The 26,392-nt window shown below is 26.2% G+C and overlaps 2 protein-coding genes across 5 annotated transcripts; one reads left to right on the forward strand and one right to left on the reverse strand.

Moving 5' to 3' along the window:
- Positions 1–5,060: 5,060 nt before the first annotated feature.
- LOC105150002 (aminopeptidase N) lies at positions 5,061–14,568 on the reverse strand. The gene is made up of 13 exons (XM_087408300.1): positions 13,989–14,568; positions 13,224–13,697; positions 12,167–12,350; positions 11,525–11,681; positions 11,141–11,222; positions 10,446–10,792; positions 9,659–9,933; positions 8,952–9,142; positions 7,635–7,928; positions 7,346–7,415; positions 6,654–6,746; positions 6,307–6,420; positions 5,061–5,442 (listed from the first exon to the last, which is right to left on the reverse strand). The coding sequence occupies exons 1-13, from the start codon at positions 14,501–14,503 to the stop codon at positions 5,128–5,130; spliced, it is 3,111 nt and encodes a 1,036-aa protein (XP_087264426.1). The 5' UTR covers positions 14,504–14,568; the 3' UTR covers positions 5,061–5,127.
- Positions 14,569–19,436: 4,868 nt separating this feature from the next.
- On the forward strand, positions 19,437–25,999 carry LOC105149957 (phosphoenolpyruvate carboxykinase [GTP]). 4 transcript variants are annotated; one of them, XM_011062729.2, is made up of 8 exons: positions 19,437–19,877; positions 20,117–20,549; positions 21,144–21,404; positions 21,668–21,852; positions 22,141–22,535; positions 22,829–23,176; positions 24,175–24,441; positions 24,635–25,999. In XM_011062729.2, the coding sequence occupies exons 2-8, from the start codon at positions 20,332–20,334 to the stop codon at positions 25,091–25,093; spliced, it is 2,133 nt and encodes a 710-aa protein (XP_011061031.1). In that variant the 5' UTR covers positions 19,437–19,877; positions 20,117–20,331; the 3' UTR covers positions 25,094–25,999. The 4 variants fall into 4 exon arrangements, with proteins under 4 accessions (XP_011061031.1, XP_087263749.1, XP_011061030.1 ...); XM_087407623.1 differs by having other exon boundaries at positions 20,141–20,549; XM_011062728.2 differs by having other exon boundaries at positions 19,437–19,619.
- The last annotated feature ends 393 nt before the right edge of the window (positions 26,000–26,392 follow it).

Consider the following 26,392-nt stretch of genomic DNA (forward strand, 5'->3'; position numbering starts at 1 on the left):
AAATAATACTATATATAAATAATTCGCTAGTTTATAAGCATGGGTGAAAAAGAATAATATAAATAAAATAGTCGCCATTTATTATTAAAATGTAAACATGTTATTACAAGTGTATGTGTCAATTAATTAATAATAAAAGTATCATAATAATAAATATTAAATATAATTGAAATATAATTATAATATTATGATTATACAATATTTTAATACGTTATTATATAACGATTTTAATTATATATATATACTAATTAAAATAATCAAAAATTAATAATTAATATTAATAGTGTAAAACAATGCTTCGTATTTATTGTAAATAAAAAATGTGAATATATTAGCATCAAATAATTAATAATAAATATTTTTTAATTGTATTAAAAAAACAAATAATATCACATCACAATATTATAATTAATTCTAATTATTCTAAAATTAGTAATTAAACTTAATATTGATAGTATAAAATATAATGTCGTAATATATCATAAATCACAATAATATGCGAACATATCTTAAATATTAAAAATATTAATCCTAAACTATTCTAAGATGTTAGTATACTAACTTTGCCATTTATATTAATAGATAAAAAAAGCGAAATTAGATAGTTTATGTAAAAATAGTTTATATAAAACTATTCTGATTTTCTATTGTGCTAAAATAATTCTAGTTCTGATTGTTTAGAAATATTATTTGTATAAACATTAAATAACATTACATTTATCATTATTGTTATAAATAATTTTACTTTTTGTATACCACCATTAGTTTTAAGTTACTATTTTGATTGAAATATGCTATTTTCTTATATTTCAGATTTTACAAAAATTAGAAAAAATTTGAATGATCGATATTCTATTTTTAACAGCAAAAAGATTTGCAAAATTCTGTGATTTTATACATTGAATCAAGAAATATTCTTTTTTAAATATCCTCTAATTTCCTTTAATTGTAATTAAATTAACTCTCTAATGCCAAAGATACATGTAAATAAGAAAGCAACCTCATTAATGGCATTTACTGCAAGTAATCCTGCAATACCATCGATTATCCATAAATAAGACCACCAAGACAGTCTGATCAGATTACTCAACCAGTGATGTACTACTTCATAATCTGTTACTAATCGCATAATCTCTATTTTACGTGAAGGAGGATCTATTATCTTCATTGTATAGAACTCTCGTTTCTCTAAGAAAAGACTTACCATATAAACTAAAGTTTTATATAAAAATGTAATCCTGCTCAAATTATAATTAGTTAATATATCATTAATGTCAAAAACTTGTAAGTCACATTACGATCTTAACATCTCGAGAGACCACGAAATACTGACAGGATATTGGCATTCTAATAAGTACAGTTATTATGTAAACTTCTAAGGACATATATATGATCAATAAAAGCAATTGAGAATCAATATATACTCAAATATAAAAAAACCTAATCTTTACTTATAAAAATTGTAACGTCTCTCTCAAAAAATTACCGTTAAAAAATATTTCACACTTATATTTCGATCGAAAAAAATGCGAAGTATTCCCTACTGAAAAAAACACGTCACAAAGTTATACTTGTAACGAAATCATATATGTAATTAAAACAAATAAATGACACAACTAATTATTCCAAATCAGTACGTAATTTTTCAAATTACATAATTTGAAAAGCCACACGTTACATTTTCTCTATTTTTATCATTTAATTATTTAAAATTCGATAACTATAAAATCATACAATAGAGAAAATTATTTCTAATTTCATGTGATTTTTCAATTTACTTGATTTAAAAAAAATCATGTACTGATTTGGACAATCGTTACGAGATTTAGTTGTTTTAATTACATGATTTCGTTATGTAATTTTGCAACGTGATTTTTTTCAGTAGGATTTGACTCTGCCTTAGATGTATTCTTTCTTATAATTTTTCCGATTTGACGGGCGTCTCCAGATATTCAACATGATAACACTCATCGCTTCCGGTCATATGCTCCACATTTGTATAATGTGGACGCAGGGGAACTCAAAATGGAGATTCGGTCGGTCAGTAGAATACGATCCCATCAGAAAACTTACAATAGAATTTCGAATCGTTTCTAACATCCTTTTTTATAAACTTTGCATAATTTTCCTTAGCATCTAATCTTATCCTTAGCATCTATCTAATCGATACATGTCTACATACGCGTCTGACAATGGTCAATCGTTGTTGAAAAAAGTAGAGAGCACATGTTATGCGCTTCTGTACGGTCTGTAATCAATCTGAACATTATCGATATTCAGATTTCCCTTTTTTAAGGAATTTTCTAGCATACCGGTCATTTAAGTTGTCTATTCATTTAGAATTGTATTTCGTAATTATTTAAGACGGAAGATATCATTTATATAATTACAAAATGACAGATATTACTCCGCGATTTCTGTTAGGATGTACTGTTAGGAGATTCTGTTATGTTAGTAGATTTCTTTTGATATTCTACCGATAAGATGTAAAACAGGATACAAAATTAATTTTCGAATCATTTGACAAATTGCTCACATATTGTTCTAACATTTAATTTGATGAATTATAAATGAAAAATATTATCCTAAAATCATTATTTATTCAATAGTTTATAAAAATGTATTAGTAAATAAATCCTATGTTGAAAATAATAATATATATAAATAATTTGCTTATAAGCATGAGTGGAAAAAAATAATAATGTAAATAAAATGGCCGCTATTTATTATAAAAGTAAATATGTTATTACAAGTGTGTGTGTCAATTAATTAATAAAAGTATTATAATAATAAACATTAAATATGATTAAAATATAATTATAACAATATGATTATGTAATATTATACTATTATATATAATTATTTTAATTACTAAATAAAATATTAATAATTAAAAATTAAAAATTAATATTAATAGTGTAAAATAATGCTTCGTATTTATTGTAAAAAAATGTGAATATATTATTAGCATCAAATAATTAATAATAAATATTTTAATAGTATAAAAAACAAATTATATTATCACATCATAATAATATAATTAATTCTAATTATTCAAAAATTAGTAACTTAAGATTAATAGTATAAATTACAATATCGTAATGTTAGCGAAAATCACAATATAATATGAGAATCTATCATGAATATTAAAAATATTAGGTGTAGTAAAAAGAAATCCATTATTTTTACTACACCTAATATTAACAATCCTAAATTATGTTCTAAGACACGTCGTTATACTAACTTACATTGCCATTTACATTATTAGAGGAAAAAATAGAAATGAGATAGTTTACATAAAAATAGTTTATATAAAGCTATATATAAAGTTATATATAAAGCTATTCTGATTTTTCGTTGTGCCAAACAATTGCTAAAATAATTCTAGTTATTTAGAGACATTGTTTGATTCTCAAAGCAATTTTAGCTCTACTAATCTATTCAAATTTATTATGCGATCATAATTTGAGTAAATAAGACATGCTCTACAAAATAAAAAAATTAAAAAATTTCACAAAAACAGGTGTAACATTAACAGATAAATTACCAATTATCAGAAAAAGTTTTAAAAAAGGCATTAGTAAGAAAATAAATTATTTTATTTAAAGAAATACATTTTCAGTCAAATAAATCTGTAAAAAAATTAGTAGGATTAAATAATATAATGACAAAAGTTAGCACTATTCTAGAACTTATATTCCGTTAAATACTGTTCTTTAAAATTTAGAAAATTATTATTATTCGTCTAAATGTTCCAAGAATATCCGAACATAAAAATACCTCAATATGATAAATATTACCTGAGGAGAATGAACTCACGCAAGAAATAATAAGTTATAAATAGAAATAGAGAAAAATATGAAGTCCGTCTTAGATTCTTAATCGTAAAAATTAATAGATTCCATAATTTAAAATAAGCGATATAATGAAAAATTGTCATTTTATTATTCCTATGTTCCAATGATTTAGATATTTTTAGGATAGTCACATACATAAATTCAATTTGTTGCTCCATTCTGTCCATAGTCTTTTTTAAAGTATTATGCATCTGAAAATAATTATTTCTATTATACGCGCGCACGCGCGCGCTTGTGTGTGTGTGTGTGTGTGTGTGTGTGTGTGTGTGTGTGTGTGCGCGCGCGCGCATGTATATGCGTTAAGCAATACATTTATGTATCTATCTGTGCTATCCACAGATTTCTTCTACGTTTTACATTCATTTTACTATATTTCTTTCTACTGTGTATTCACTCATCCACACAAAACACAAAAATAAGTTAGACACAATTAGAAATTAATAAATATGTATATACATAGGCAACAAAGATATATATTTTTTTCTCATAAGGCATCAATAATTCTAAGTAGCAGATTTTACTCGGTTTTTGTCATCATATACTATTAGTAATATGCTAATTATTATGTTAATAGATTTCTTTTGATATTCTACCGATAAGATGTAAGATATTATTGAAAATTAATTTTCGAATTATTTGACAAATTGCTCGCATACTGTTCTAATATTGAGCTTGCTGAATTAATAATGAAAAATATCATCCCAAAATTGTTTATTCAATAGATAGAAATGCATTAGTACAAAAATTCTATGTTGAAAATAATATTATGTGTAAATAATTTGCTTATAAGCATGAGGAAAAGATAAAATAATGTAAATAAAATGTCCGTCATTTATTATAAAAGTAAACATATTGTTACAAATATCAATTAATAAACATTATATATGATTGAAATATAATATCATGATTATACAATATTTTAATGTTTAACATTATTATATTATATATTGTTTTAATTAATAATTAAATAATTAAATAATATTAAATATAATAATTAAAATATTCATAAATTAATAATTAATATTAATAATGTAAAACAATGCTGCGTTATATTTTACTACATATTAATACACCAACTTACATTGTCATATATATTATTAGAGAAAAAAACAGAAATATACATTAGCAGATAATTTAAAAATAAAAATAGTTTATATAAAGTTATTCTGATTTTTTGTGCTAAAACAATTAGTCATGATTATTTAGAGATATTACCTTAAATTATAAATATTGTCTTAAAACAATCTTAGCTATACTAGTTTGTTCAAATTTATAATACGATCATATGAGTAAATATAAAAAATCTGAACAAATATAAAAAAAAAATATATGTTATGAACAGAAAAATTATCTCACGTATGAATTTATTTATTAATGAAAATATAAATAAATTTAATATATATCTTAAAACCCCTTGGACATTCATTGATTTTATCAATAAATGCATACATATAGATACAGCGAAATGAAAGTACTTTAGCATTTTATAATACATGCTTTTCAATATTTTAGATATTTCTAGAATAGCTGCATGCATGGATTGAATTTCCTGTTCTATAGTCTTTTTCCAAATATTATTACGTGTCTGAAAACAATTATTTCTATTATATACGAGTAATGTGCGCGCGCGCGCGCGCGTGTGTGTGTGTGTGTGTGTGTGTGTGTGTGTGTGCGTGCGCGTACACACATTATGCGATATATTAATTTATTATCTATCCACAGATTTCTTTTATATTATACCGTATTTCCTTTTACTGTATATTCACCCATCCACAAAACGCGAAATAAAAATAAGCACAATTAGAAATTAATAAATATGTACATGTATAGGGCGTCTCATAATTTATCCGACAACGTTCATAGACAAGTAGAGTAGACTGACTCGAAAAGTTCTATACCATTTTGCAATTTTCACGATAATTAATAAGATATTAATTACTACAAATTACCAAATATTGGTTTTGAATAATTTTTTACTCAAATACTATCAACTTTACAGAACACTGCAACTAACAAAATTTATTTTCTTCTCATGAAAGAATTTTTTCAGAATTTTTTATCAACTTTTTAATTCTGAATTTTCTTATTTTGAACATGAGAACAAAATTCTGAAAAAATTCTCAGAACTTTGTGAGAAGGAAATAAACAATTTTTGTCTTACAGTTTTTGAGAAAAAAATTATTATTAAAAAATTATTATTAAATTATTAAAGATCAATATTCGGCAATTTTTAGTAATTAATATCTTTTTAACTATTGCGAAAATTGCAAAATGAGGACTTTTCGACTCATTGTTAGTTTAGTCCGTTCTACTTGTCCACAAACATTGTCGGATAACAAATCGGGACATCCTGTATATATACACATGGAAGCAACATACATATATACAATATATTATTTTTGCATATGGTATCAATAATTTTGTGAACACTATATGTAATAAAATTTACCTCTTCTTTGGCATTTTCATTTACTGGTATTTCATTTAGTGGTATTTCATTTATTGGTTGTTCTTCATTATGCATAACGTCTTCCTTCAAATCACTTGATATAATTTTTTGTATCTAAAACCAATTATTTCGATGAATTATCGATAATAATGATTCAGTTTTACTTTATAAGATCATAATATAATTTTAATATAATATAATCTCTTATTAACATAATTATCTCAAATTAACATAATTAAATTAAAACACTATGTGTATGATATATATATCAATGCATACAACATTCGAAGGAAATAAATAATTTTAACAAGATAGTTTAAAAACCAATATATCTTTTTGAAATATACCTTTTCAAGTCGTTTTTTTCGATTGGTTAATTTAATCTGAATGGTTGATATAATTAATTCTTCCTTCAGATACGTTACGAATTTATTTAAAATCTGAAATAAGTTATTTTCGTATTCATTATTATTTAATATTTAAATTAAATTTATGTTTATGTATTAATAGGGAGATTATTGTTGAAAGTAAAGAAATGTAAAAGAACAAGCAGAATAAAGAATAAATATTTTATATATATATATATATATAATATATATATTATATTTATATATATATGTATATACATATACATATATACTATATACAGGGTCCGGCAAAATGATCTCCCACATTTTAATCTTTAATGTGCAAAATGTGGGAGATCATTTTGCCGGACCCTGTATATGTTAATTTATATGTTATATATAAGTTATTATATATTATATACTTATGTGTTATATATATGTTTTATATATATATATATATATATATATATATATATGTTAACAAAATCTAATAGGATGATGAAGTGTATTAATCGAATCTTGAAAAAAGAAATTAATTGGACCAAACTGCCTAATGTGAGTTCTGCTCGCACGTCTGTTAGCACATGCTGATATTTTTTTATGAGATATATTAAATATATCCTGTTACAAATAGTTTCCTCATTATTAAAAAGACTCTGTATAATAAGAAGTAAATAGAATATATAATTTACCATGTTTCCTTTCTTTTCAATATTTCCATGATTAAGAATAACAGTTAATGCCGCAAACACATTGACTTCTCTATAGAAAAAAAAAATAACAACTGTATACAACAACTCAAGTAGCACAGCAGCATCTGCAAAGCGCTAAAAAAACACTTATACACTTTTTTAGCGCTTTTTTAATGCACTGAGTGTTACTTGGAAATGTTACATATATTTTTAATATATATTTATCATATATATATTAATACAAACATTTTATAAATTTATAATATAATTTTGAAAAGAGATATCATACCTGGGTTTTATTTTTTCGAAATTCTTCAATATGTATTCTAATATTTCAATGTTCTTTGCATGCTTTGTGATAATACGAAGGAAAATATTAACACGATCATTAATTTCTAATGATATATCCGTCATCTTATTTAAATATACTCGAATAATATTAAGATTTTCAGAGCAGGTCAAATATTCTAAAATTTTTTTATTATGTTCCCTTTTAGATATATCCAGCATTTTCATCCAAATAAAATCACTTGCTTTTATCAAACCTTTACAGAATGTCCAGTCTTTCCACCATGGTAAAATTCTACAACGAGTAATAAAAATAATTAATTTTGTATCAGACTTATTAAGTGCATCATATTAGAAAAAAATTTATGACTTAAAAATTATTAGAAATATTTCTCATATATATAGGGCAACTCCGGTATATACGCCGCATCTATCAAAAACTAAAATTATTAAGTATTATTTACTATGTTTAAACGAACTATATCAGTAAAAACTTTGGATTGTCTACTACTATAAAAAAAAATATTAGAAATCCGAAATATTTATTTTTCATATTAAAAAATAAACTTTTTGAAAGCCTTGCATTTTTGCTATATATCCCATAGAGGTGGGATATATAGCTACTCATAGGAGAAGGGGAATATGTATGGCTCATGAAAAATTTACAAATAATGCTTATAAATAAGACGTATATTGACACAATAACTTATAAAATGTGTTTATAGTTTTATTAAGGAATAAGAATGATAAATAGGTATGAAATAATAAATACTAATTGTTATAAAAACCGTAATAAGATTCCTTATAATGATTACAATCGACCTACATATATTACAAGTGTTATGACATGAAGCACATATTTCATATAATGCGTTTATTGCATTTAATACACTGAATTCAATCTGCGCACTTTATATGTTTTGATATATATAATCCCGTTCATTAAAAATGCCGTATGTCACAAACAACAAAAAGAAAAACAAAGAATACGAAAGCAAAATACTTGTATTTTGCTACACAACATGCTTTACTATTCCTCTACACGTATGTATCACGAAATAACTACTAAGTCTTTTACACGTCCCACAGTAATTATCCCAGCGTAAATCCCAGCGCAGCGTATGCCAGAATTACCTTATATATATATGTATGCCTGGTTTATACTTCGGTCTTAATCCTAAAATCCTGAAATTCAACCAATAGAATAGATTCAATTAAGATTAATTTCAATTAGGACTAATTAAGACTGGCAGTTCTATTGGCTAAATTTTAAGATTTTACGGTTAAGACTGAAGCATAAACCAAACAATATATGTACTTATGTTTTTCAGGATTGGTAAAATGCCATTCCAGTCTAGATGTGGCAATAATTCTACAATCGGAGTCACCGAGCACACATGCCCACTTTGCAATTTCTTGTCTTAAACATTTAATAAGATCATTCTCATTAGGAATTTCTTGATATCCTATTTTCTTAAAAATCGTAGGCAAAATTCTACGCATCTTTTCCTAAAAATTATTAAGTAAACTAATTATATAACTTTATCATTTGTGTCATAACTATTTAAAAAAAAAACAATGTGTTAAATATACTTAGTTATGTTAAATACATAGTATTGTCATTGCATATAATAAGTATTTTAAAAATTTCAATTCTTAGTAAAGAAATTATTAAAAAATCTAAATGTAATGAAATTAAAAAATTTATACATAAAATTATAAACATTTTCTAAATTTATTACAAATTCTACTAAAAAAACATGATTTTTTACTAACTTTCTTTAATTTTGTCTCTTGCAAAATTATTGAGTAAATTTTTAGATTATATTATAAATTATAATTATTATACACATTTATTTTAGATAATTACATTTTATAATAGATAGCAGATAATTTATTTAAATTTATTATTTAAAAATAAAAAATATATAATTTTTAGATAGTAATTTTAAATTATGCAATAAACGTAGCAATAAATATTTATAAAATAGTATATATATTTCATTGATGAAATTTACTATATACCTCAAGTTCAATTTCCGAAAATGGAATAAAAATTGACAGATATTCAAAAGCTTTGATCATGGGGTACCATGCTACATAATCTGTCTCTCGCGATAGGTAATGGCTAAGATTCCAAAATGTAGACAAATTTAATGATTTCTCTTCTATTGCAAAATAAAACGCATCGTCAAGAATTTGAGCACGATTGAGAACATGTATGTTTTTATAATTGTCAGAATTTAAATAAGAAATGATTCTTTGCCACATCGTTGGATCATAATTAACGCGATAATAGCCTGTTATATAACAAATAAAAATATTATCGATTAGATTCTTTGCGTTAATTTTATAAAACAAAGAATATATATACATATATACCTTTTTGTAAAATATTGTGAACAGTATATATTGTATAAAAAAGATTTTTATTGGAATTGCAAGGATATTTTATATGGATAATACATTAAAATAAATAAATAATTTAATGTATTAAAGTGCACATGACAGGGTTTGCTATAATTAAATACAGGATATGACAAATAGCATATAGTTCTAATATCTGCATGCTGCATATATACATAACATACAATATACAAAAAATAAAATAAATTTTACATGTCAGAGATCTTACACAATATTATAATATTATGTTTTGTAATATATAAATATTTTAAATTTGTATAAATAAAAAAACAAAGAAAATAATAATATTAAAATTAATAATAATATATTAAAAATTGAAAATATTAAAGTTAAATTATGTTATGCAAGGAAATACTAATTCACAAAATTATTAGTTTACACTTACCAGTTTGTTGTAAATTCAATATGATCCAATCAAATTGTTTAATATTTGAAATAGTTATTTCTTCAGTATATGGTGTCAGCCAATAGTAGGGTTTAGTGTCATTAAAATGTAGGTCTGTTTGTGTGGTGTAAGTTATAGGTATCCACCATGAGTTTCCTTTATGTGATATTATTACATGGCCAGTTCGACTATCTTGAATCACATTTACCACGGGGTACTGACTTTTCGTTATCCATTTATTCATCATTTTTGTTAAGTTAAACATGTACTCAGAATTCAAATCATTATAAGCAATTCGCATAGCGGTCCATAAATCAGAGACAGAGCTTTTAGAACTAAGTTGAAATCTTTAAAATTTAATTCATATCAAATATTATAATACATTACAATCATGTTTTATATAATTAATACATAATTTCGCTGTATTTTACGCAATTGTAGTATAATTTATGCATAAATATAATTTAAAATTTATATAATTTAATACACTTTAAGTAGATACTTTTAAAGTAATACATTTTAAGTAGATACTTTTAAAACTCGATCAAAAATCTAAAAGTTGAAATCAAATAACAATAAGCCAATTAAATAATGAGTCGCTTGTAAATGTATTGAATGTAGAAGAAGAACAAAGTAATAATGTCATATAAGATGAATTAATTTCTATTATAATTATATTTGAAATTACTACTTACTCCATGTTTAAATACTTATTGATCCCCTCCCAAAATATCACATCAGTAAGTACATGTTGAAGCATGCGAAATATAACAGGTGCTACAAAAATGTGATATAAAATGTTATAAGATATATTTAAAATGAATTTATAATAGCGTAAATTTGTCGAATTTAATTAATTTCGTTATTTAAAATAATTTATTATAAGTTCTAATACTTTTTTCATTTTCATACAAAGTTAATTATACATTGCAACATAAAAAGATTATAGACAACTTTAAGGATATGAGTCTTTTTCTTGCATTTATATTCAGATGAAAGATAAAGAGAAAATATGAATGTGTGTTGTGTGTGTATGTGTGTGTGTGTAAAAATTTATGGAGTTATTTATTCAATTTTACCTTTGATATAAAAAACAGAAGTAAAAAGCAAATCAATATCAGCAATGTCATTAATTTCTTGCTGAAGAGGTTTCATAAGGGAGTGAGTATCCAAGTTAAGAGAATCATGTTGCATCTGAACTACAAACAAATCTGATACCCGAGAATCTGGAAAAATCTAGACATAATGATTCTTAATGTGATTAAATGAATATTCAGTCAGAAAAGATGGTCATCGGCGTAATAACTCATAAACAACATGTGTCTTTATATCACAAACATACGTTAAAGACGCCTGAAAGTTATTTTTTAAAGATGCTTTTATTTAGTTATTTATATTATTAACTGCAATATCTACATATAATAGCAAAATAACATTACGTTTATCATTATTGTTATAAATAATTTTACTTTTTATATACCACCATTAGTTTTAAGTTATTATTTTGATTGAAATATGCTATTTTCTTATATTTCAGATTTTACAAAAATTAAAAATTTGAATGATCGATATTCTATTTTTAACAACAAAAAGATTTGCAAAATTCTGTGATTTTATACATTGAATCAAGAAATATTCTTTTTTAAATATCCTCTAATTTCCTTTAATTGCAATTAAATTAACTCTCTAATGCCAAAGATACATGTAAATAAGAAAGTAACCTCATTAATAACATTTGCTGTAAGTAATCCTGCAATACCATCGATTATCCATAAATAAGACCACCAAGACAGTCTGATCAGATTACTTAACCAGTGATGTACTACTTCATGTGTTACTAATCGCATAATCTCTATTTTACGTGAAGGAGGATCTATTGCTTCATTGTATAGAACTCTCGTTTCTCTAAGAATCGTTTATAAATAATACAGTTATGTTAAGTTCTCATCAGAGAATAGAAAGTTAATTTCAAAAATAACTAATTACCGTTAATATTCTCGTTATCGAGTTAAAATAATAACTAATTACTAGTTAATGAGTCTCATAAATAATTCGTTACTTAAAAAGTACTACTGTTCGTTATTGTTCCGTTACGTTTTTAATGCTAAAATAAGATTAATCTAAAAAGTTTTGCAATATTTTTTCTTTAAATATTAATAAAAGTAAACATTAATAACATTAAACGATATGTGAAAATATAACTAAGAAGCGAAATGATTTTTCGGTTCCATCTTTGTACATGTTTGCATAATAATATTTCGAAAAACAAATTTATATAAATATTTTAAATAAGTAATCTGAAATTTGCGAATCAAAAATACGATCAATCAGATAGTATTTTGTTATTTTAATTCTATCTTTTCAAGCAAAGTGTCCAAGATTCAAGACTGAATATAAGTACGAAAAAAATTATGTATGTATAAATATGCTGAACAGAAAAAATAACGATATAAACGTAACTATATTTAAAATTCATTATCATTATGAAAAAAATGTAACTACGCTGTTATAAAAAAAAAAGAATACAAGTTATCAAAGAAGTAATTTATAACAGTGTAACGGTGTATTTATAACAAATAACGTTTTATTTCTATTCGTTAAATTATGTAAATATGAGAAATATAAATATTGGGTCATCTAAAAATATTTTTTAATAAATTTTGAATGTTAATGTTGCATGTTCATACTTTTTTCCATTAAACCAATTTTGCATAAAATAGAAAAATTTTAATACATTTAATATCTTCTCTTCATTGTCTCAATTATGTACACTATTACCTATAAAAAATGAGTCCCCATAGCGACATGCCATTTCGAAAATGCCAGTCCCACATATTTTCGGATTCTGGAAGAACAATGTGATCTAATTTTGCAATTTTTTTATTCCACCTGGTTCCTAAGTGCGATGTAACAATTTCAAATATATTCTCCACAAATTTTGTATATTGTGCAGAATATGTTGTGCACCATATAGTTTGATGTTCGAAAGCATTTGCGTTAATACTATCAGAGAGAAAATTGGTCAGCACAACTGCCACATGATACGTTGACATTAACGGAGTAGTGCGGAAATGTGTCCAAACCATATTATTATCTGCAAACTCTAACTTTTGAATCGGCATATTCGACAAAGCCGTATAATTTTCATGATGCAGTATGGAAATTTTAAAAGTGGTTTTAAATGCTGGTTCATCCCAACATGGAAATAATCGTCGGCCCCTAATAGATTGAAAATGTCCTGTGTTTAACCATCTGCAATTTTAATGAAAGATAATGAAGAGTCTTCAGTAACATAGTCCTGCGAGTTTTGGTCCACTGAGATGGGGGGAGGGGGTGGTTTTAGACGTAATTTTTTGCGCTAAATCCGAATCTAGCACAGATTAAAAGTTATGAATTTAAAGTCGAAAACCACTCCTACATCTCAGTGGATTTTCCAAAGTTTCATTTTCATAGGCCTAGGTGTAATTAAATAAGAAATATTAGGAGTTGGAAAATGTCAATATATAATATGTAGTGAGTTTTGAATCTCTTAATATTACTCACATCACCTCTGTTCCATTTATAAATGAATTTAAAATATTTTCCTTGGGATGAATCGGCATACCGTAAAATTTCATATTCAGAATATAGAATCCAGGCGAGAGATCCTCCGTGAGATAAAATGTTAATATATGCGTTGTAGAATTATACATTATATGTTGTTCCCATAATAATTTATAACTGTTACCGTTATCCTCATTAATCAATGTGGGCGTGTCAAATATAACCAAAAAATATTGATGCAAATATATATATTGCGTTTTTTTATAAATACGGATCCTGATATTGGTTTCGCCTTCTAACGTATAAGAAGTATAGTTCTCGAAGTATGGTATCAACTTGATATTATAATTCGTGGGTACTATATATGTTGGTAAACGATCAATTTGTTCAAGAATTGTCACGAATTCTGCAGAATGGAATTCGTTTTTCTTATTTTTCAAGTCATACATTTCATTTTTGAAATCATAAATTATTATGGTAAGAGTTACTAAACATAACGCCTTTATAAAGTCCATAATTGTTTTTATTTTAAATATTTCTGCAAAGTAATGACTTTTTGTTAGAAAAACTGAATTTATATACCTTTTTCATATAATGCCTTTTGATAAGAGAACGTATTATAAGAATTTTTCTCTATAATTTTTATCATTTTAATGTGTATTCCATTTATATTTGAAAAATATTTGATATAGTTTTTTATTATATATACTTTTTACTATTCTTTGAAATAGTTATTGTTAATTTATAAAAATTTTAATGAAAATGAAAAAGTATATAAATTGGACAAAGTAAAAGTATATAAATTTTTAATAATTTAGAAAATTGTTTTTGGTGTGAAAGTAACATAAATGTATGTGTGCTAAGGAACTGTTACTTTATTTTAATGCTCATTTTTTTAAGTTAAAGCTATTAATTAAAAATTGACTTTATTAATTTCTTAATACTTCGAACTTAGAAATTTAGACTCAGAGAATGATTTATAAAGATATGATATGTTTTCTCTCAAGCAAGGTCAATTATTACTGATGATACCACTGATAATAATTCGGCATATGTTTATTAACAAATTGTCCTGTTTATTATTTTTTATAATCAGATTTCAGTTAAATAACTAATGAATAATTATGTATATAATATAAAATTTCACATTTATTTTATAGCTGCTTTGGTACTATAAGTACGTAATAAAAAATTTTAACCTAGCTTATTGATTTTAAAATGATAAAATATATACTATTATTGCTAAAATAATTTTTATGTCGGTTGAATATAACATTGGGAGAATAAAAATATAAAATTCATATTTTAAAATGCATCAACAATTTCGATAGTTGATAAAAATATCTTTGATCGAAAATAAAATCGTTTGTATTTTGTACATTTTTGCAGGTCATAAAAGAGATATTTTTAATAACTTACCATAGAAATTAGAGTTTTACCAATAAAAATGTAATCCTGTACAATAATTAGTTAAATTATTAATACATCACTATAGATCGTTAATACTAAGAATATGCCAAATTATGATTATAACGTTTCGAGAAACCACGAAATACTAATAAGATATCGGCATGCTAATACGTACAGTGATATTGTGATAAAGGTCGTATATGATCAATAAGCAATGGAGAATTAATATATACTCAAATATATCTGTGTTCAAATATTACAATTTTATATTTAACTTGTTTTCTCAGAAAACATATTAACAGTTGAAACAAAATTATATTCAACATTTTTTATTTTTTATTCTATTTTATATGAATCTTTCGTTCCTATGCCACACACATTATAATATTAAATAAATATAGTATTCTAATTTTCTAATTCTTATTAGATTCTTATTTTACATTTGCCTTGAAATCGATCATTTTATATTTTGTAAATATTAAAATGCTTAAACTCAACAAATAATTAAACTATTGAAGAAAGAAAGTTTTCCTTTATCTTTCTCTCTAAAAAAATCCTGCAAGTTTTAAAAAAAAAATAGAAGTACGTTTTATAAAGATTTTAATGACATTCTGATTTAATTAACCTTTTGTTATATGATTGGCTTTAAGTTATATGATTGGCTTTAAAAATCTTGCTGTTTTACACCACATGCCAACTCGATTGGCAATAAAATTATACTAAAGTATAATATTGTATATTCTTAATACATTTAAATAAATATAAGGCACATTATGTATAATACATTATAAATCTGCACATAAATTGATATTATAGCACGCAAAGTAATATACTGTCAATATTGCGTAAAAATATATGGAGCGCAAAGAATTAATTGGAAAAAATGCTGTACATTTTTATTATTTGTATCGAGGTAATGTTACTTCATTGGACAGAAAAGCTTGATAAAGAGCGTTTGAATATTGGAGGACAATTTGTATATATATCTTTTTGTACAAGTCGCTTTATAATAGCTTAATTTATATATCTTAATGTCTCCATTTTTTCATAATGTTATCAAGTTGAATAGTACTATATTTAATAGTATTATCGAGTTAAATAGTGCTTTATAAAAATTTAATATTCTCTCAAAAACAAATTGCAGCATTCCAATTATTTCTATTTACATTTTATCATTGCATATGTAAAAGACATATTATGTTCCGCGTCATGTTGAACTATTTTCTTAGTAGCACGACAACAATATGCGATAATAACATGAATAAAAGAACAGAAAGTTAACAAATTTATCAGATGTTTTCTTATTTTACTATATTGGATTGCATTAATCAATATTTTATTATTATTATTAATATATTATATTAAAATCCGTTATAGTTTTTTATCTACAATTTTTTTTCTATCAATTTTGATCAACAATTCCTTTACTTACAATTTATAAATACATATACATATACAAACATAAAATTATTAATGTGAATGAAAAAGATGAAACTGTCGTTTCCTCTTCATTAGCTTAGAAACTGCTCATTACATTTATATAAGAAACATTAAGCCTATCATTCCCGACATCCAGTACACAACATGTGCAGATACGCACACATCAATGTGTGTATTATCGATGTAAAAAATAAGATGGATAATGATTTAATAAATCAAATTTGCTATGTCTTCCTTTCTTTTCGAATATTAAGCTCTTTTATATACGAAAACCTACCATGTATATATATATATATATATATATATATATATTCTTATTTTAAAATAATTTATTATTAATTAAATTATGTATATATAATATAATGCAGCTATAATATTCCAAAGATTATGCAAAAGAAAAACAAGTTGATCATGCCCGCTTTCTCAACTTGCGAAATGTAATGTATAGACGTGGCGATTTTTCTCTTAGTCTCTTACATTTGATATGGACATTTCGTAATGCTCGATTCTGAAACACTCAGCTCTAAAGATTTCCTCTTTTAATTGTAAAGTGCCGAGGTTAAAGACCACGATAATGTTTCACAAACAATTGCTCAACTCGTCGCAGGGGGTTCTTTCATCGCAAATACATTAAGCAACTAGTAAGCGTTATAGTTAACGTTTATACTACATATTTCAAACACTTTTCGATCAAATACATTGCATTATACATGCAATATGTGAACAAATTACAATGCCATATATTTTTCTCGGTAGTCATTAATGTCAAATGAGAAGTAACGTAGGATTATTTAGCAAATAAGAAAAATCAATAACATGTATACATTTTTGTTTATCAAATAATCACACATTATTTCTTTTTTTAAATTAAATGATACATTAAAATATAATCCCTCACTGTATATAATAAATTATCGCACTTGGTCTTCATCATCAGAGAAAGAGGAAAAAAGGAAGAGAAACGATCAAACGAGAAAGAGGTCAAAAAGATTTTACATCAAAAGCAATCGAAAGCAAAAACAAGAAAAATCGAAACAAAGACAGGAAAGAAAAGGAAATGAAAATCCTCATAGAGGATTAGAGGAAAAAGATATAAAAAATTAAGGAAAAATAAGGGAAAAAATATAAAAATATAAAATTACAATAAAAGAACACTATCATTAGAATTTGGACTCTTTTTTTATGAAATTGATATCAATGCACACATCATGCCAATGATACAGCTCTTATGCAATCTCGTCGATAAGCATATCACAGGCCACACAGGCGAGCCTCCAGACACGTCAAGGCGCGTAAGAGCGCGTTTGTATCTGTATGCGTGATTTCGTCATTCGCAAGTTTATAATTTGACGTGAGACTGGAATATTATAATATGACGTATATATTCTCGAGGAAGTCTAAAACTCTTAGCAATATTACAATACTGCTAAAAATTTTAGAAATCGTAATAACGACATTAAAAATAAGACATTTAAATGCAACTGCACATACAAATAAAGTATAGATATAGTTGTATAATATTTAACATATCATACAATTAGTTTAATGTAAGTTAAATAAAAATTAATTTAAGAATATACAATATTATTTCACATTTTTTTTTAACAAAAAAGGATGCACTTTTTAAAAATCTTATAAGAATTTATTATTTTTTATTATATTTTATTATATTTTATTGTATATGATATTAACATTACACTTTCGAAATGTTCGAAATTTCAAATTATTTAAACACTTAAAGCATGATTTATTTCCTTATATTGACGTCGATCAATGTACCTCAATAGAATCCACTCCAGACTTTGATCCATAGTTCATCTACTGTCTAACAGCGATAATTTATATTAAATCCTATATTTCTTCTGTGATAATATGGCGAGAGAGAAAGAGAAACGACAAAAAAAATTGTTTCCCATTTTCATATAATAATGATAAAAAATAATAAAGCGCATTTGTTTTCCATTGTTTAAAAAATATATGCATATGTATACAATATACATGCGTGCATGCGCATATGTGTGTGTGTGTGTGTGTGTGTGTGTGTGTGTGTGTGTGTGTGTGTATAAAATATTATATATATATATATATATATATATTAAATTTTAATTACATATATATATAAATGGATATAATATATTATAATACAGAATAGAATCATTTTAACGCCAGTTATACCTCCAATATTTCAGTTGTTTCTCATTTTAACAAATGTTTTTCAATTACAAGTGAAATAATCTGTATATACAAGGGATTATTTCAATGTATCATTTCATTTAAAAATAGAAATAATGTGTAATTATTTGATATATATGTTATTGATTTTTCATATTTATCAAATAATCCTATGTCACTTTTTTTTTTGTTTAATTTGACGTTTACGACTACCGAGAAAAATATATGGCATTGTAAACACTTGCACGATGATGATACAATCTTAGTGCTATAATTCTTTGTCTCGCGGAAGACGTATCTTCTACTTGCAAAGGCGATTAAACAAAATTCTCCTATGGGGCTTTATCATTTATCACTGTTTTTTACGCGTCGAGTGAGTTCGAGTACCCGAATAAAAGATACGATCCTTTTATCACAGCTGGATAATAGTGTGAAATGTGGATCGTGGATAGTAGTCTTACTTTACCAGCGGTGATGATAATTAAGTCGTCTGTATAAAATAGCGGAAAGTGGACAAGCAAGACAGTCATATAAAAATAGATCAGCGAGAGCGGCTAACAGCTTTCGATATAAAATCCGTTCGATCACCGATTTCCATTTAATACGAAAGTGAGTTTAATCGACGTCACAGCTATCAAGTAGCTTTTACTTTCCAGAAATATTCAATCGTCAACGTATATCGTTTCGCGCTACAGTGACTATTTGTTATTTTTTTTCAATATTTAATTTATTCTTAATTTAACTTAATAACTTCGTTATTAAGAGTTTCTTGAGCTTTTGCAACTTGCTTTCGATAATTAAATGAAAAGTGGTATCTCTTGGTGATATGTGATATTAATCAATTTTCAAGGCATTGGCTTCTCATTGGTAATCTCCTTCGAACCTTGATCAGTCAAAAAAGCTAAATTTTATTACAAGAACGTGGCAGAATGTGTGTGGCAGATGTGCACTAGTTAGAGACTGCACACAATAAAAGGAATAGAGAATAGGGAACAGAAAATAAGAATTTCAATCTATCATAATAAATAATGTGGAATACACAGTTTCTGATAGGTTGAAATTCTTATTCTCTCTTTCCTGTTCTCTATTTCTTTTATTATGCGCAGCCCCTTATAACCAGTAATTCTTAGTTGTTTTGCGGTCATCGCTGTGTGAACCTACCCGGATCACGATTTTACACTCCCCACTATCAATTGGAAGTTCAACGATAGTTCTTCTTATCGACCAATTAGACGGACAGATCACTGGGGCTCGTCCGCAAGCAAAACATTCTGCAATCACATATAAAGGAAGCGCTTTAAGAGAAACAAACAGTGGTAACATGCCAAAATTCCAAGATATCAGCTGGACGAATTTGACGCGAGTTTCGCGGCAATTCGACAACAAACAAAACTTCTCCATCAACTGTCGCTGTTTCACCACGGGCCATCGTTTCAGTTTAACTTCGATTCCGAAAATCACTCGTTCCACGCATTTTTTTGCACCGTTTTTCACGATCGAAAAAGCTCGCAGGATGCCGCACGCTGTCAATATTTCTCAGTAAGTATCCACTTCCTTTGATTTTTTAATAAAAAAGCAATAATTGTAATAATAATAATAATAATAATAATAATAATAAAACAATAACGCTATTAATAAAAACTTAAAATATATAAAACAGAAAGACATTGGAAACGAGACGAATGCACATTCATTCTTCATTAATTAATTTTCCATTTAATGCTCACTCTATTATAGACATGATGTAACTAATGTACTCTAAAATCATTAAATTAATATTTTTAATCTAAAAATTAAAATTCAAATCTACAAATATGAAAAGGAAATTCATTCTTTAAGTTTACACGAACTTTACGATTATAGAATTTTTATCTGAATAAGAAATCGCTGCATACATTCATACAAGAACAAAATATTTAAAATTATAACTTAAAAAAGCTTAAAAATAAATTACTATTACAATAGTATCGTTCAATCAAATTTTTCCGGAAAAGAATTAAATTATTAAATAATTTGTTGGTAAAAAAATATATCATATATATATATTTGATATAATTTTGCAATAGTAAAAATTAACACAATTTTATTTATAATGTTATTTTCGTTTAACATGTTTCAATTATGCCTTTTCAGAATCTCGAGATTTATCGTGACTTACGCAGCAAAAGACCCATTATTAAAAAATGGATTTGATTATATCGGTAAAATACCGCTCTTAAACGCATGCACGGTAGAGATCTCATCCCAACTTCGTTATTACATCGAGGAATGCGCTTTGCTAAGTAATCCTAAAGACATTTATATATGTAATGGTACAGATATCGAATATATGCAAATGTTAAAAATTCTCCAGAAAAATGGGACTATCGAAAGTTTGCCGAAATATGAAAATTGGTGAGTGATCCAGGTTCTTCCTGAACTATAAACAGAAAAGATCTACAGACTACTCTATTAAATCTTATTTCATTATTTACACTGTTTAACAAAAAATAATTTCTTTTTTCAATTCATAAGAATTTAAGAAAAATAATTCGTATATAATACTCAAGCATATTAAATATTAATTGTATATCTCAATATTAATTGTATATCTCGGTATTAAAAGTCAATTTATTATGCTTAAATTATTTTTTTCACAAATGCATTTTATATAACAGCTGGTTGGCAAAGACTAATCCTGCGGATGTGGCACGCGTTGAGAAACGTACGTTCATCAGTACAGACTTGGAAAAGGATACTATTCCTACACCACGTAAAGATGTAACTGGAGAGCTTGGAAATTGGATCTCTCCTAATGATATGGAAAAAGCTATTTTGGAACGTTTCCCAGGTTGTATGAAAGGTCAGCAGAAATTTTGAATATATGACTTTCAAATATTATATTAGGTGTTGGAATTAATTCGTAGCGTTTTACAAGTGATGGGAAGTACTTTCATTAATGTATTTTTTAATGCTCATGTGAAATAAATAACATTCTTTCATTAAAAACGCTACGAATTAATTCCAACACCTAATATTATATGAATATATGTAAACAATATACCAAATATCATAAATATACTTGTATAAATAATTAAAAATTATTTATTGTTATATGAATGCAATAGATAATTAGATTTTTGTGACGTAGGACGCACCATGTACGTGATTCCTTTCAGTATGGGACCCGTAGACTCTCCACTCTCTAAAATTGGTATAGAAATTACCGATTCGGCTTACGTAGTCTGTTCAATGAGAATAATGACTAGAATGGGAGAAAAGGTACTCGAAGCTTTGGGAAATGACGATTTCGTTAAATGTTTACACTCGGTGGGTGTTCCAAAGCATAATTCAAAAGTCAGTGTAAGTCATTCATGGCCGTGCGATCCTGAAAGGACGATTATCCTTCATAAGCCCGCGAAAAATGAGATTGTATCCTATGGAAGTGGTTACGGTGGAAATTCTCTATTAGGAAAAAAATGCTTTGCGCTTCGAATTGGTTCAACAATAGCCAGGAAAGAAGGATGGCTTGCTGAACATATGCTCGTATGTTTTGTACTTTTTTCTGTCTTCATCTTTCATTATAATTTATCCTTCTTGTTTCCTTATTAATGATAAGAAATAGTTTAATATAGAAATAATTTTATTGTTATTTTATTAATATTATTTGATTAAATTCATATGACTTCTTGCGTGACTTTCTAATCCAACATAGCAATATGAGCTAGATTCAGAGCAAGATTAGCATTAAAAATTAGCTCTATAAATATATGCTAGAATATGCGATTTTAATTTTAAAATAAAAGCAATAATAAAGTGAAGTTTATTCTCTACTTCAGATACTAGGTATCACAAATCCTAAGGGCAAAAAACGTTATATTGCCGCCGCTTTTCCAAGCGCTTGTGGTAAAACAAACTTGGCTATGATGCAACCTACTTTGCCGGGTTACAAGATTGAATGCGTAGGAGATGACATCGCATGGATGAGATTCGATAACAAAGGAAATTTACGTGCCATTAATCCGGAGAATGGATTTTTTGGAGTTGCTCCCGGTACGAGTTCGGCTACGAATCCCAATGCTATGAAAACTATTTTCAAAAATACCATCTTCACTAATGTAGCGTCTACTAGTGATGGAGGAGTATATTGGGAAGGAATGGAAAAAGAAGTTGCAGATAATATCAAGGTAACGATAGAACGATAACTGTCTATAAGCGAAATTAAATGACAATACGAAAACATCGCAAAAAAATTTAAAATTTTTTAAAAAATAGTACTTGAGATTTATTCGCTATTTCTGCATTATTTTAATTCAATTTTTAGAATTTAATGTAATAGTATTATTAAAAATACGACAAAGTATGTGAGTACGACATATATATGATTACACACACACACACACACGCACACACGCACACACACACACACACACACACACACACACCAATATTTTTTAAAGTACGATATGTAAATTATATTATATATGCAAAATTAGATGAGAAAAACTATTTGATCTTATATTTTTCTCGGAATCCTAGAAGCGGCGAATGAAAATCTGTCTTTTAACCTATCTGAACTTATATTATTCATGCCAGCAGCCTTATCTTACGCAGTCACTATATAGTATTCAAACTTTGTACTGTTGTCAAACGTACGCGTCGCATTTCATTTATGATTGAATGAGTCAAGCAGCGTTTCTGCATCTTGAAATTCCTAGATCACTTTGCAGTTCTCGGATGATTAATCATTGTTTTCCATTAACAGCTCATGAACTTTCTCAATCATTTCGAATTGTTTACTTGTTGATGGCCTGCTTGAACATTCGATTCGGTCTGAAATGCGATTTACGCATTAGACAATAATTTAAAATTTGCCTGTTAGACAACAATTGAGAGTACTGTTAATATAATGCTACAATGCTTTGAAATATTCTTTGATTGCTCAATTAGTAAAACTCTTTCTTCTACTTGATCAATCAAATGCTTTAAAGCATTTGTAGTAAGACTTTGATTGCACTCTGGATAAGATAAGGCAGCCGGCGTGAGTGATATAAATTCAAATAAGTTCAAGGTTTCTTATCATTTAACGTTTTTGAAAACAGCCTGTGATCCAAGAAGAATAATAAAATTAAATACTTTTTAATTAAACCTCACATGTATGCACAATATTTTTATCTTATTATAGGTGATCGATTGGAGAGGCAATGATTGGTTCAGAGGTTCTAAGATACCAGCTGCTCATCCAAATTCAAGATTCTGTACTCCAGCAAAGCAATGTCCCATTATTGATCCCTGTTGGGAAGATCCAGCTGGAGTCCCAATCGATGCTATATTATTTGGAGGACGTAGACCCGAGGGTGTACCTTTGGTTTATCAAGCTCGAAACTGGCAACATGGTGTTTTCATTGGTGCTGCAATGAGATCTGAAGCTACAGCCGCTGCGGAACATAAGGTATATTAATGAACATTTATCTCTGCATCTAATTATTTTGATCAAAAGAGACGAGAAAGCAAGTACAGATTTCAATATAAATATAGATTCTATATTAACTTAAAATATATTTATAGAAGAATTAGAAATTTAAAAAACAATTCTATAAGAGAAAGTTATAAACTAAAGCTATTGAATCCAATACATTTTGCAGGGTAAAGTAATCATGCACGATCCGTTTGCCATGAGACCCTTCTTTGGATATAATTTTGGACACTATCTTGCCCACTGGTTGAGTATGGCAGATGTGAAGAACGGCAAATTACCAGCGATATTCCATGTGAACTGGTTCAGGAAAGATTCGAGCGGGAAGTTTCTGTGGCCAGGATTTGGTGAGAATTCACGTGTCCTCGATTGGATTCTTCGAAGGATCGATAGCGAAGATATTGCTGAGGACTCGCCCATTGGCTTATTGCCAAAACTAGGATCTATAAATTTAGAAAATCTCACAGATAATGTAAACATGACGGAATTGTTCAGATTACCGAAAACTTTCTGGCAGAAAGAAGTCGAAGATTTGAGGGAATATTTTGATGCTCAAGTAGGAAACGATTTACCCAAAGCTATTGAAAAGGAACTCAATCACCTCTCTGATAACATTAATAATCTTTAATTGCCTACTTATATAATTGTATGTACATAAATTTGTAGTTATGTTTTTCAAGTATTCCTAACTTTCATATTAAATTATAATAACAGTGCAATTGAGATTTTTAATACAAGATTTGTATAGCAAAACTTTATCAACTTAAATAGCAGTTTTGAAAATAGAAAAGATTTTGTTTGATGTGCTACATTGTGCATAAGATTAAACAAAGTAATTTTAAATAATTATATATTAAATAATTTAATTAATTTTACTTAATTATTACTTAATTTTAAGTAATTACATATTAATAATTACTTAATTAAATTAATTAATCTGTAATAATTAATTAATAATAATTTTAGAATGTTAAAAGAAAATATCATTAAAACTTAAAAAACTATGAATATCTTAAATAAAAAATTTTATTAAAATAAATATTAAAAATAAAAACAAAATAATAAAGTTTTGTTATTTCAACTTGTATCACTAAATTTTATTTTGCAATGTTTAATAGCAAAATAATCATTATAATAATAATTGTTAATATTTAATTGTATGGATTTATTGATCGCATTTTTGGATATTACTATTCTTCCTTATTTCAATACTAAAATTATTGTGAAAAATGATTCTTAGTTTATTTTATGTTGACTGAAAAACATTTAGTGATAAGTAAATAGTATTAGAAAGATGCTCCATACAGATAAAATACATTTTTAATATATTTTTATTTAATTTATAACAATTTTTAGGACAACATAATATAATTTATATTTTGACTTTGCTATTATATTATAATCTATTTAATGAAAGTTTACAAAAAGTATACAGTAATATGTAAAAATATTTTGTATGTGTACATATGTATGAAAGAGATGTGTATTTTTATAAAACAGAAATTAAATCTTACTTTATTCTAACTATATCAAAGAGTGTATCTTTTATAATCATCTTCAATCGATTTTTCTGGAATATCCAATCTTTGATTTTTCAACAGAAATTTTCATCTTAGAAGCCACAAATAATCAGAAAGAGAGTCGATGTAGATCAGATGATGAGTAGAGTAATTGTAAGTATGGTTGTCACCAGTTCTTGTCATTCGACGATATTCCAGAAACTGAATTCAAGCTGTGATTGATCATTCAGTTTTTTTATCACAGTATAAAAATATAATTGGAGATAAGGAGGGCTAAAAACTAAAATAATTACTTATAATGAAAATATAACATCTGCGAGTGCACCAAAGTCAAAAATATAACTTATGCCCATTCTGCTATTATATTGTAGATTTAATCTCAGTTCAACTTACTCTCCACTTTTTTA

The sequence above is a fragment of the Acromyrmex echinatior genome, chromosome 7, assembly GCF_024713525.1.
Source record: "Acromyrmex echinatior isolate Ae372 chromosome 7, ASM2471352v2, whole genome shotgun sequence".
NCBI classification, from domain to species: domain Eukaryota; kingdom Metazoa; phylum Arthropoda; class Insecta; order Hymenoptera; family Formicidae; genus Acromyrmex; species Acromyrmex echinatior.

Coding starts and splice junctions, on each gene's coding strand:
- LOC105149957 (XM_011062729.2), top strand. CDS start 20,332: ATGCCAAAATTCCAAGATATCAGCTGGACGAATTTGACGCGAGTTTCG. Junction 20,550..21,143: donor CACGCTGTCAATATTTCTCA/GTAAGTATCCAC, acceptor ATGCCTTTTCAG/AATCTCGAGATTTATCGTGA. Junction 22,536..22,828: donor GGCTTGCTGAACATATGCTC/GTATGTTTTGTA, acceptor TCTCTACTTCAG/ATACTAGGTATCACAAATCC.
- LOC105150002 (XM_087408300.1), bottom strand. CDS start 14,503: ATGGACTTTATAAAGGCGTTATGTTTAGTAACTCTTACCATAATAATT. Junction 11,682..12,166: donor CAGCAAATGTTATTAATGAG/GTTACTTTCTTA, acceptor CATTATGTCTAG/ATTTTTCCAGATTCTCGGGT. Junction 7,929..8,951: donor ACCAATCCTGAAAAACATAA/GTACATATATTG, acceptor TACTCGTTGTAG/AATTTTACCATGGTGGAAAG.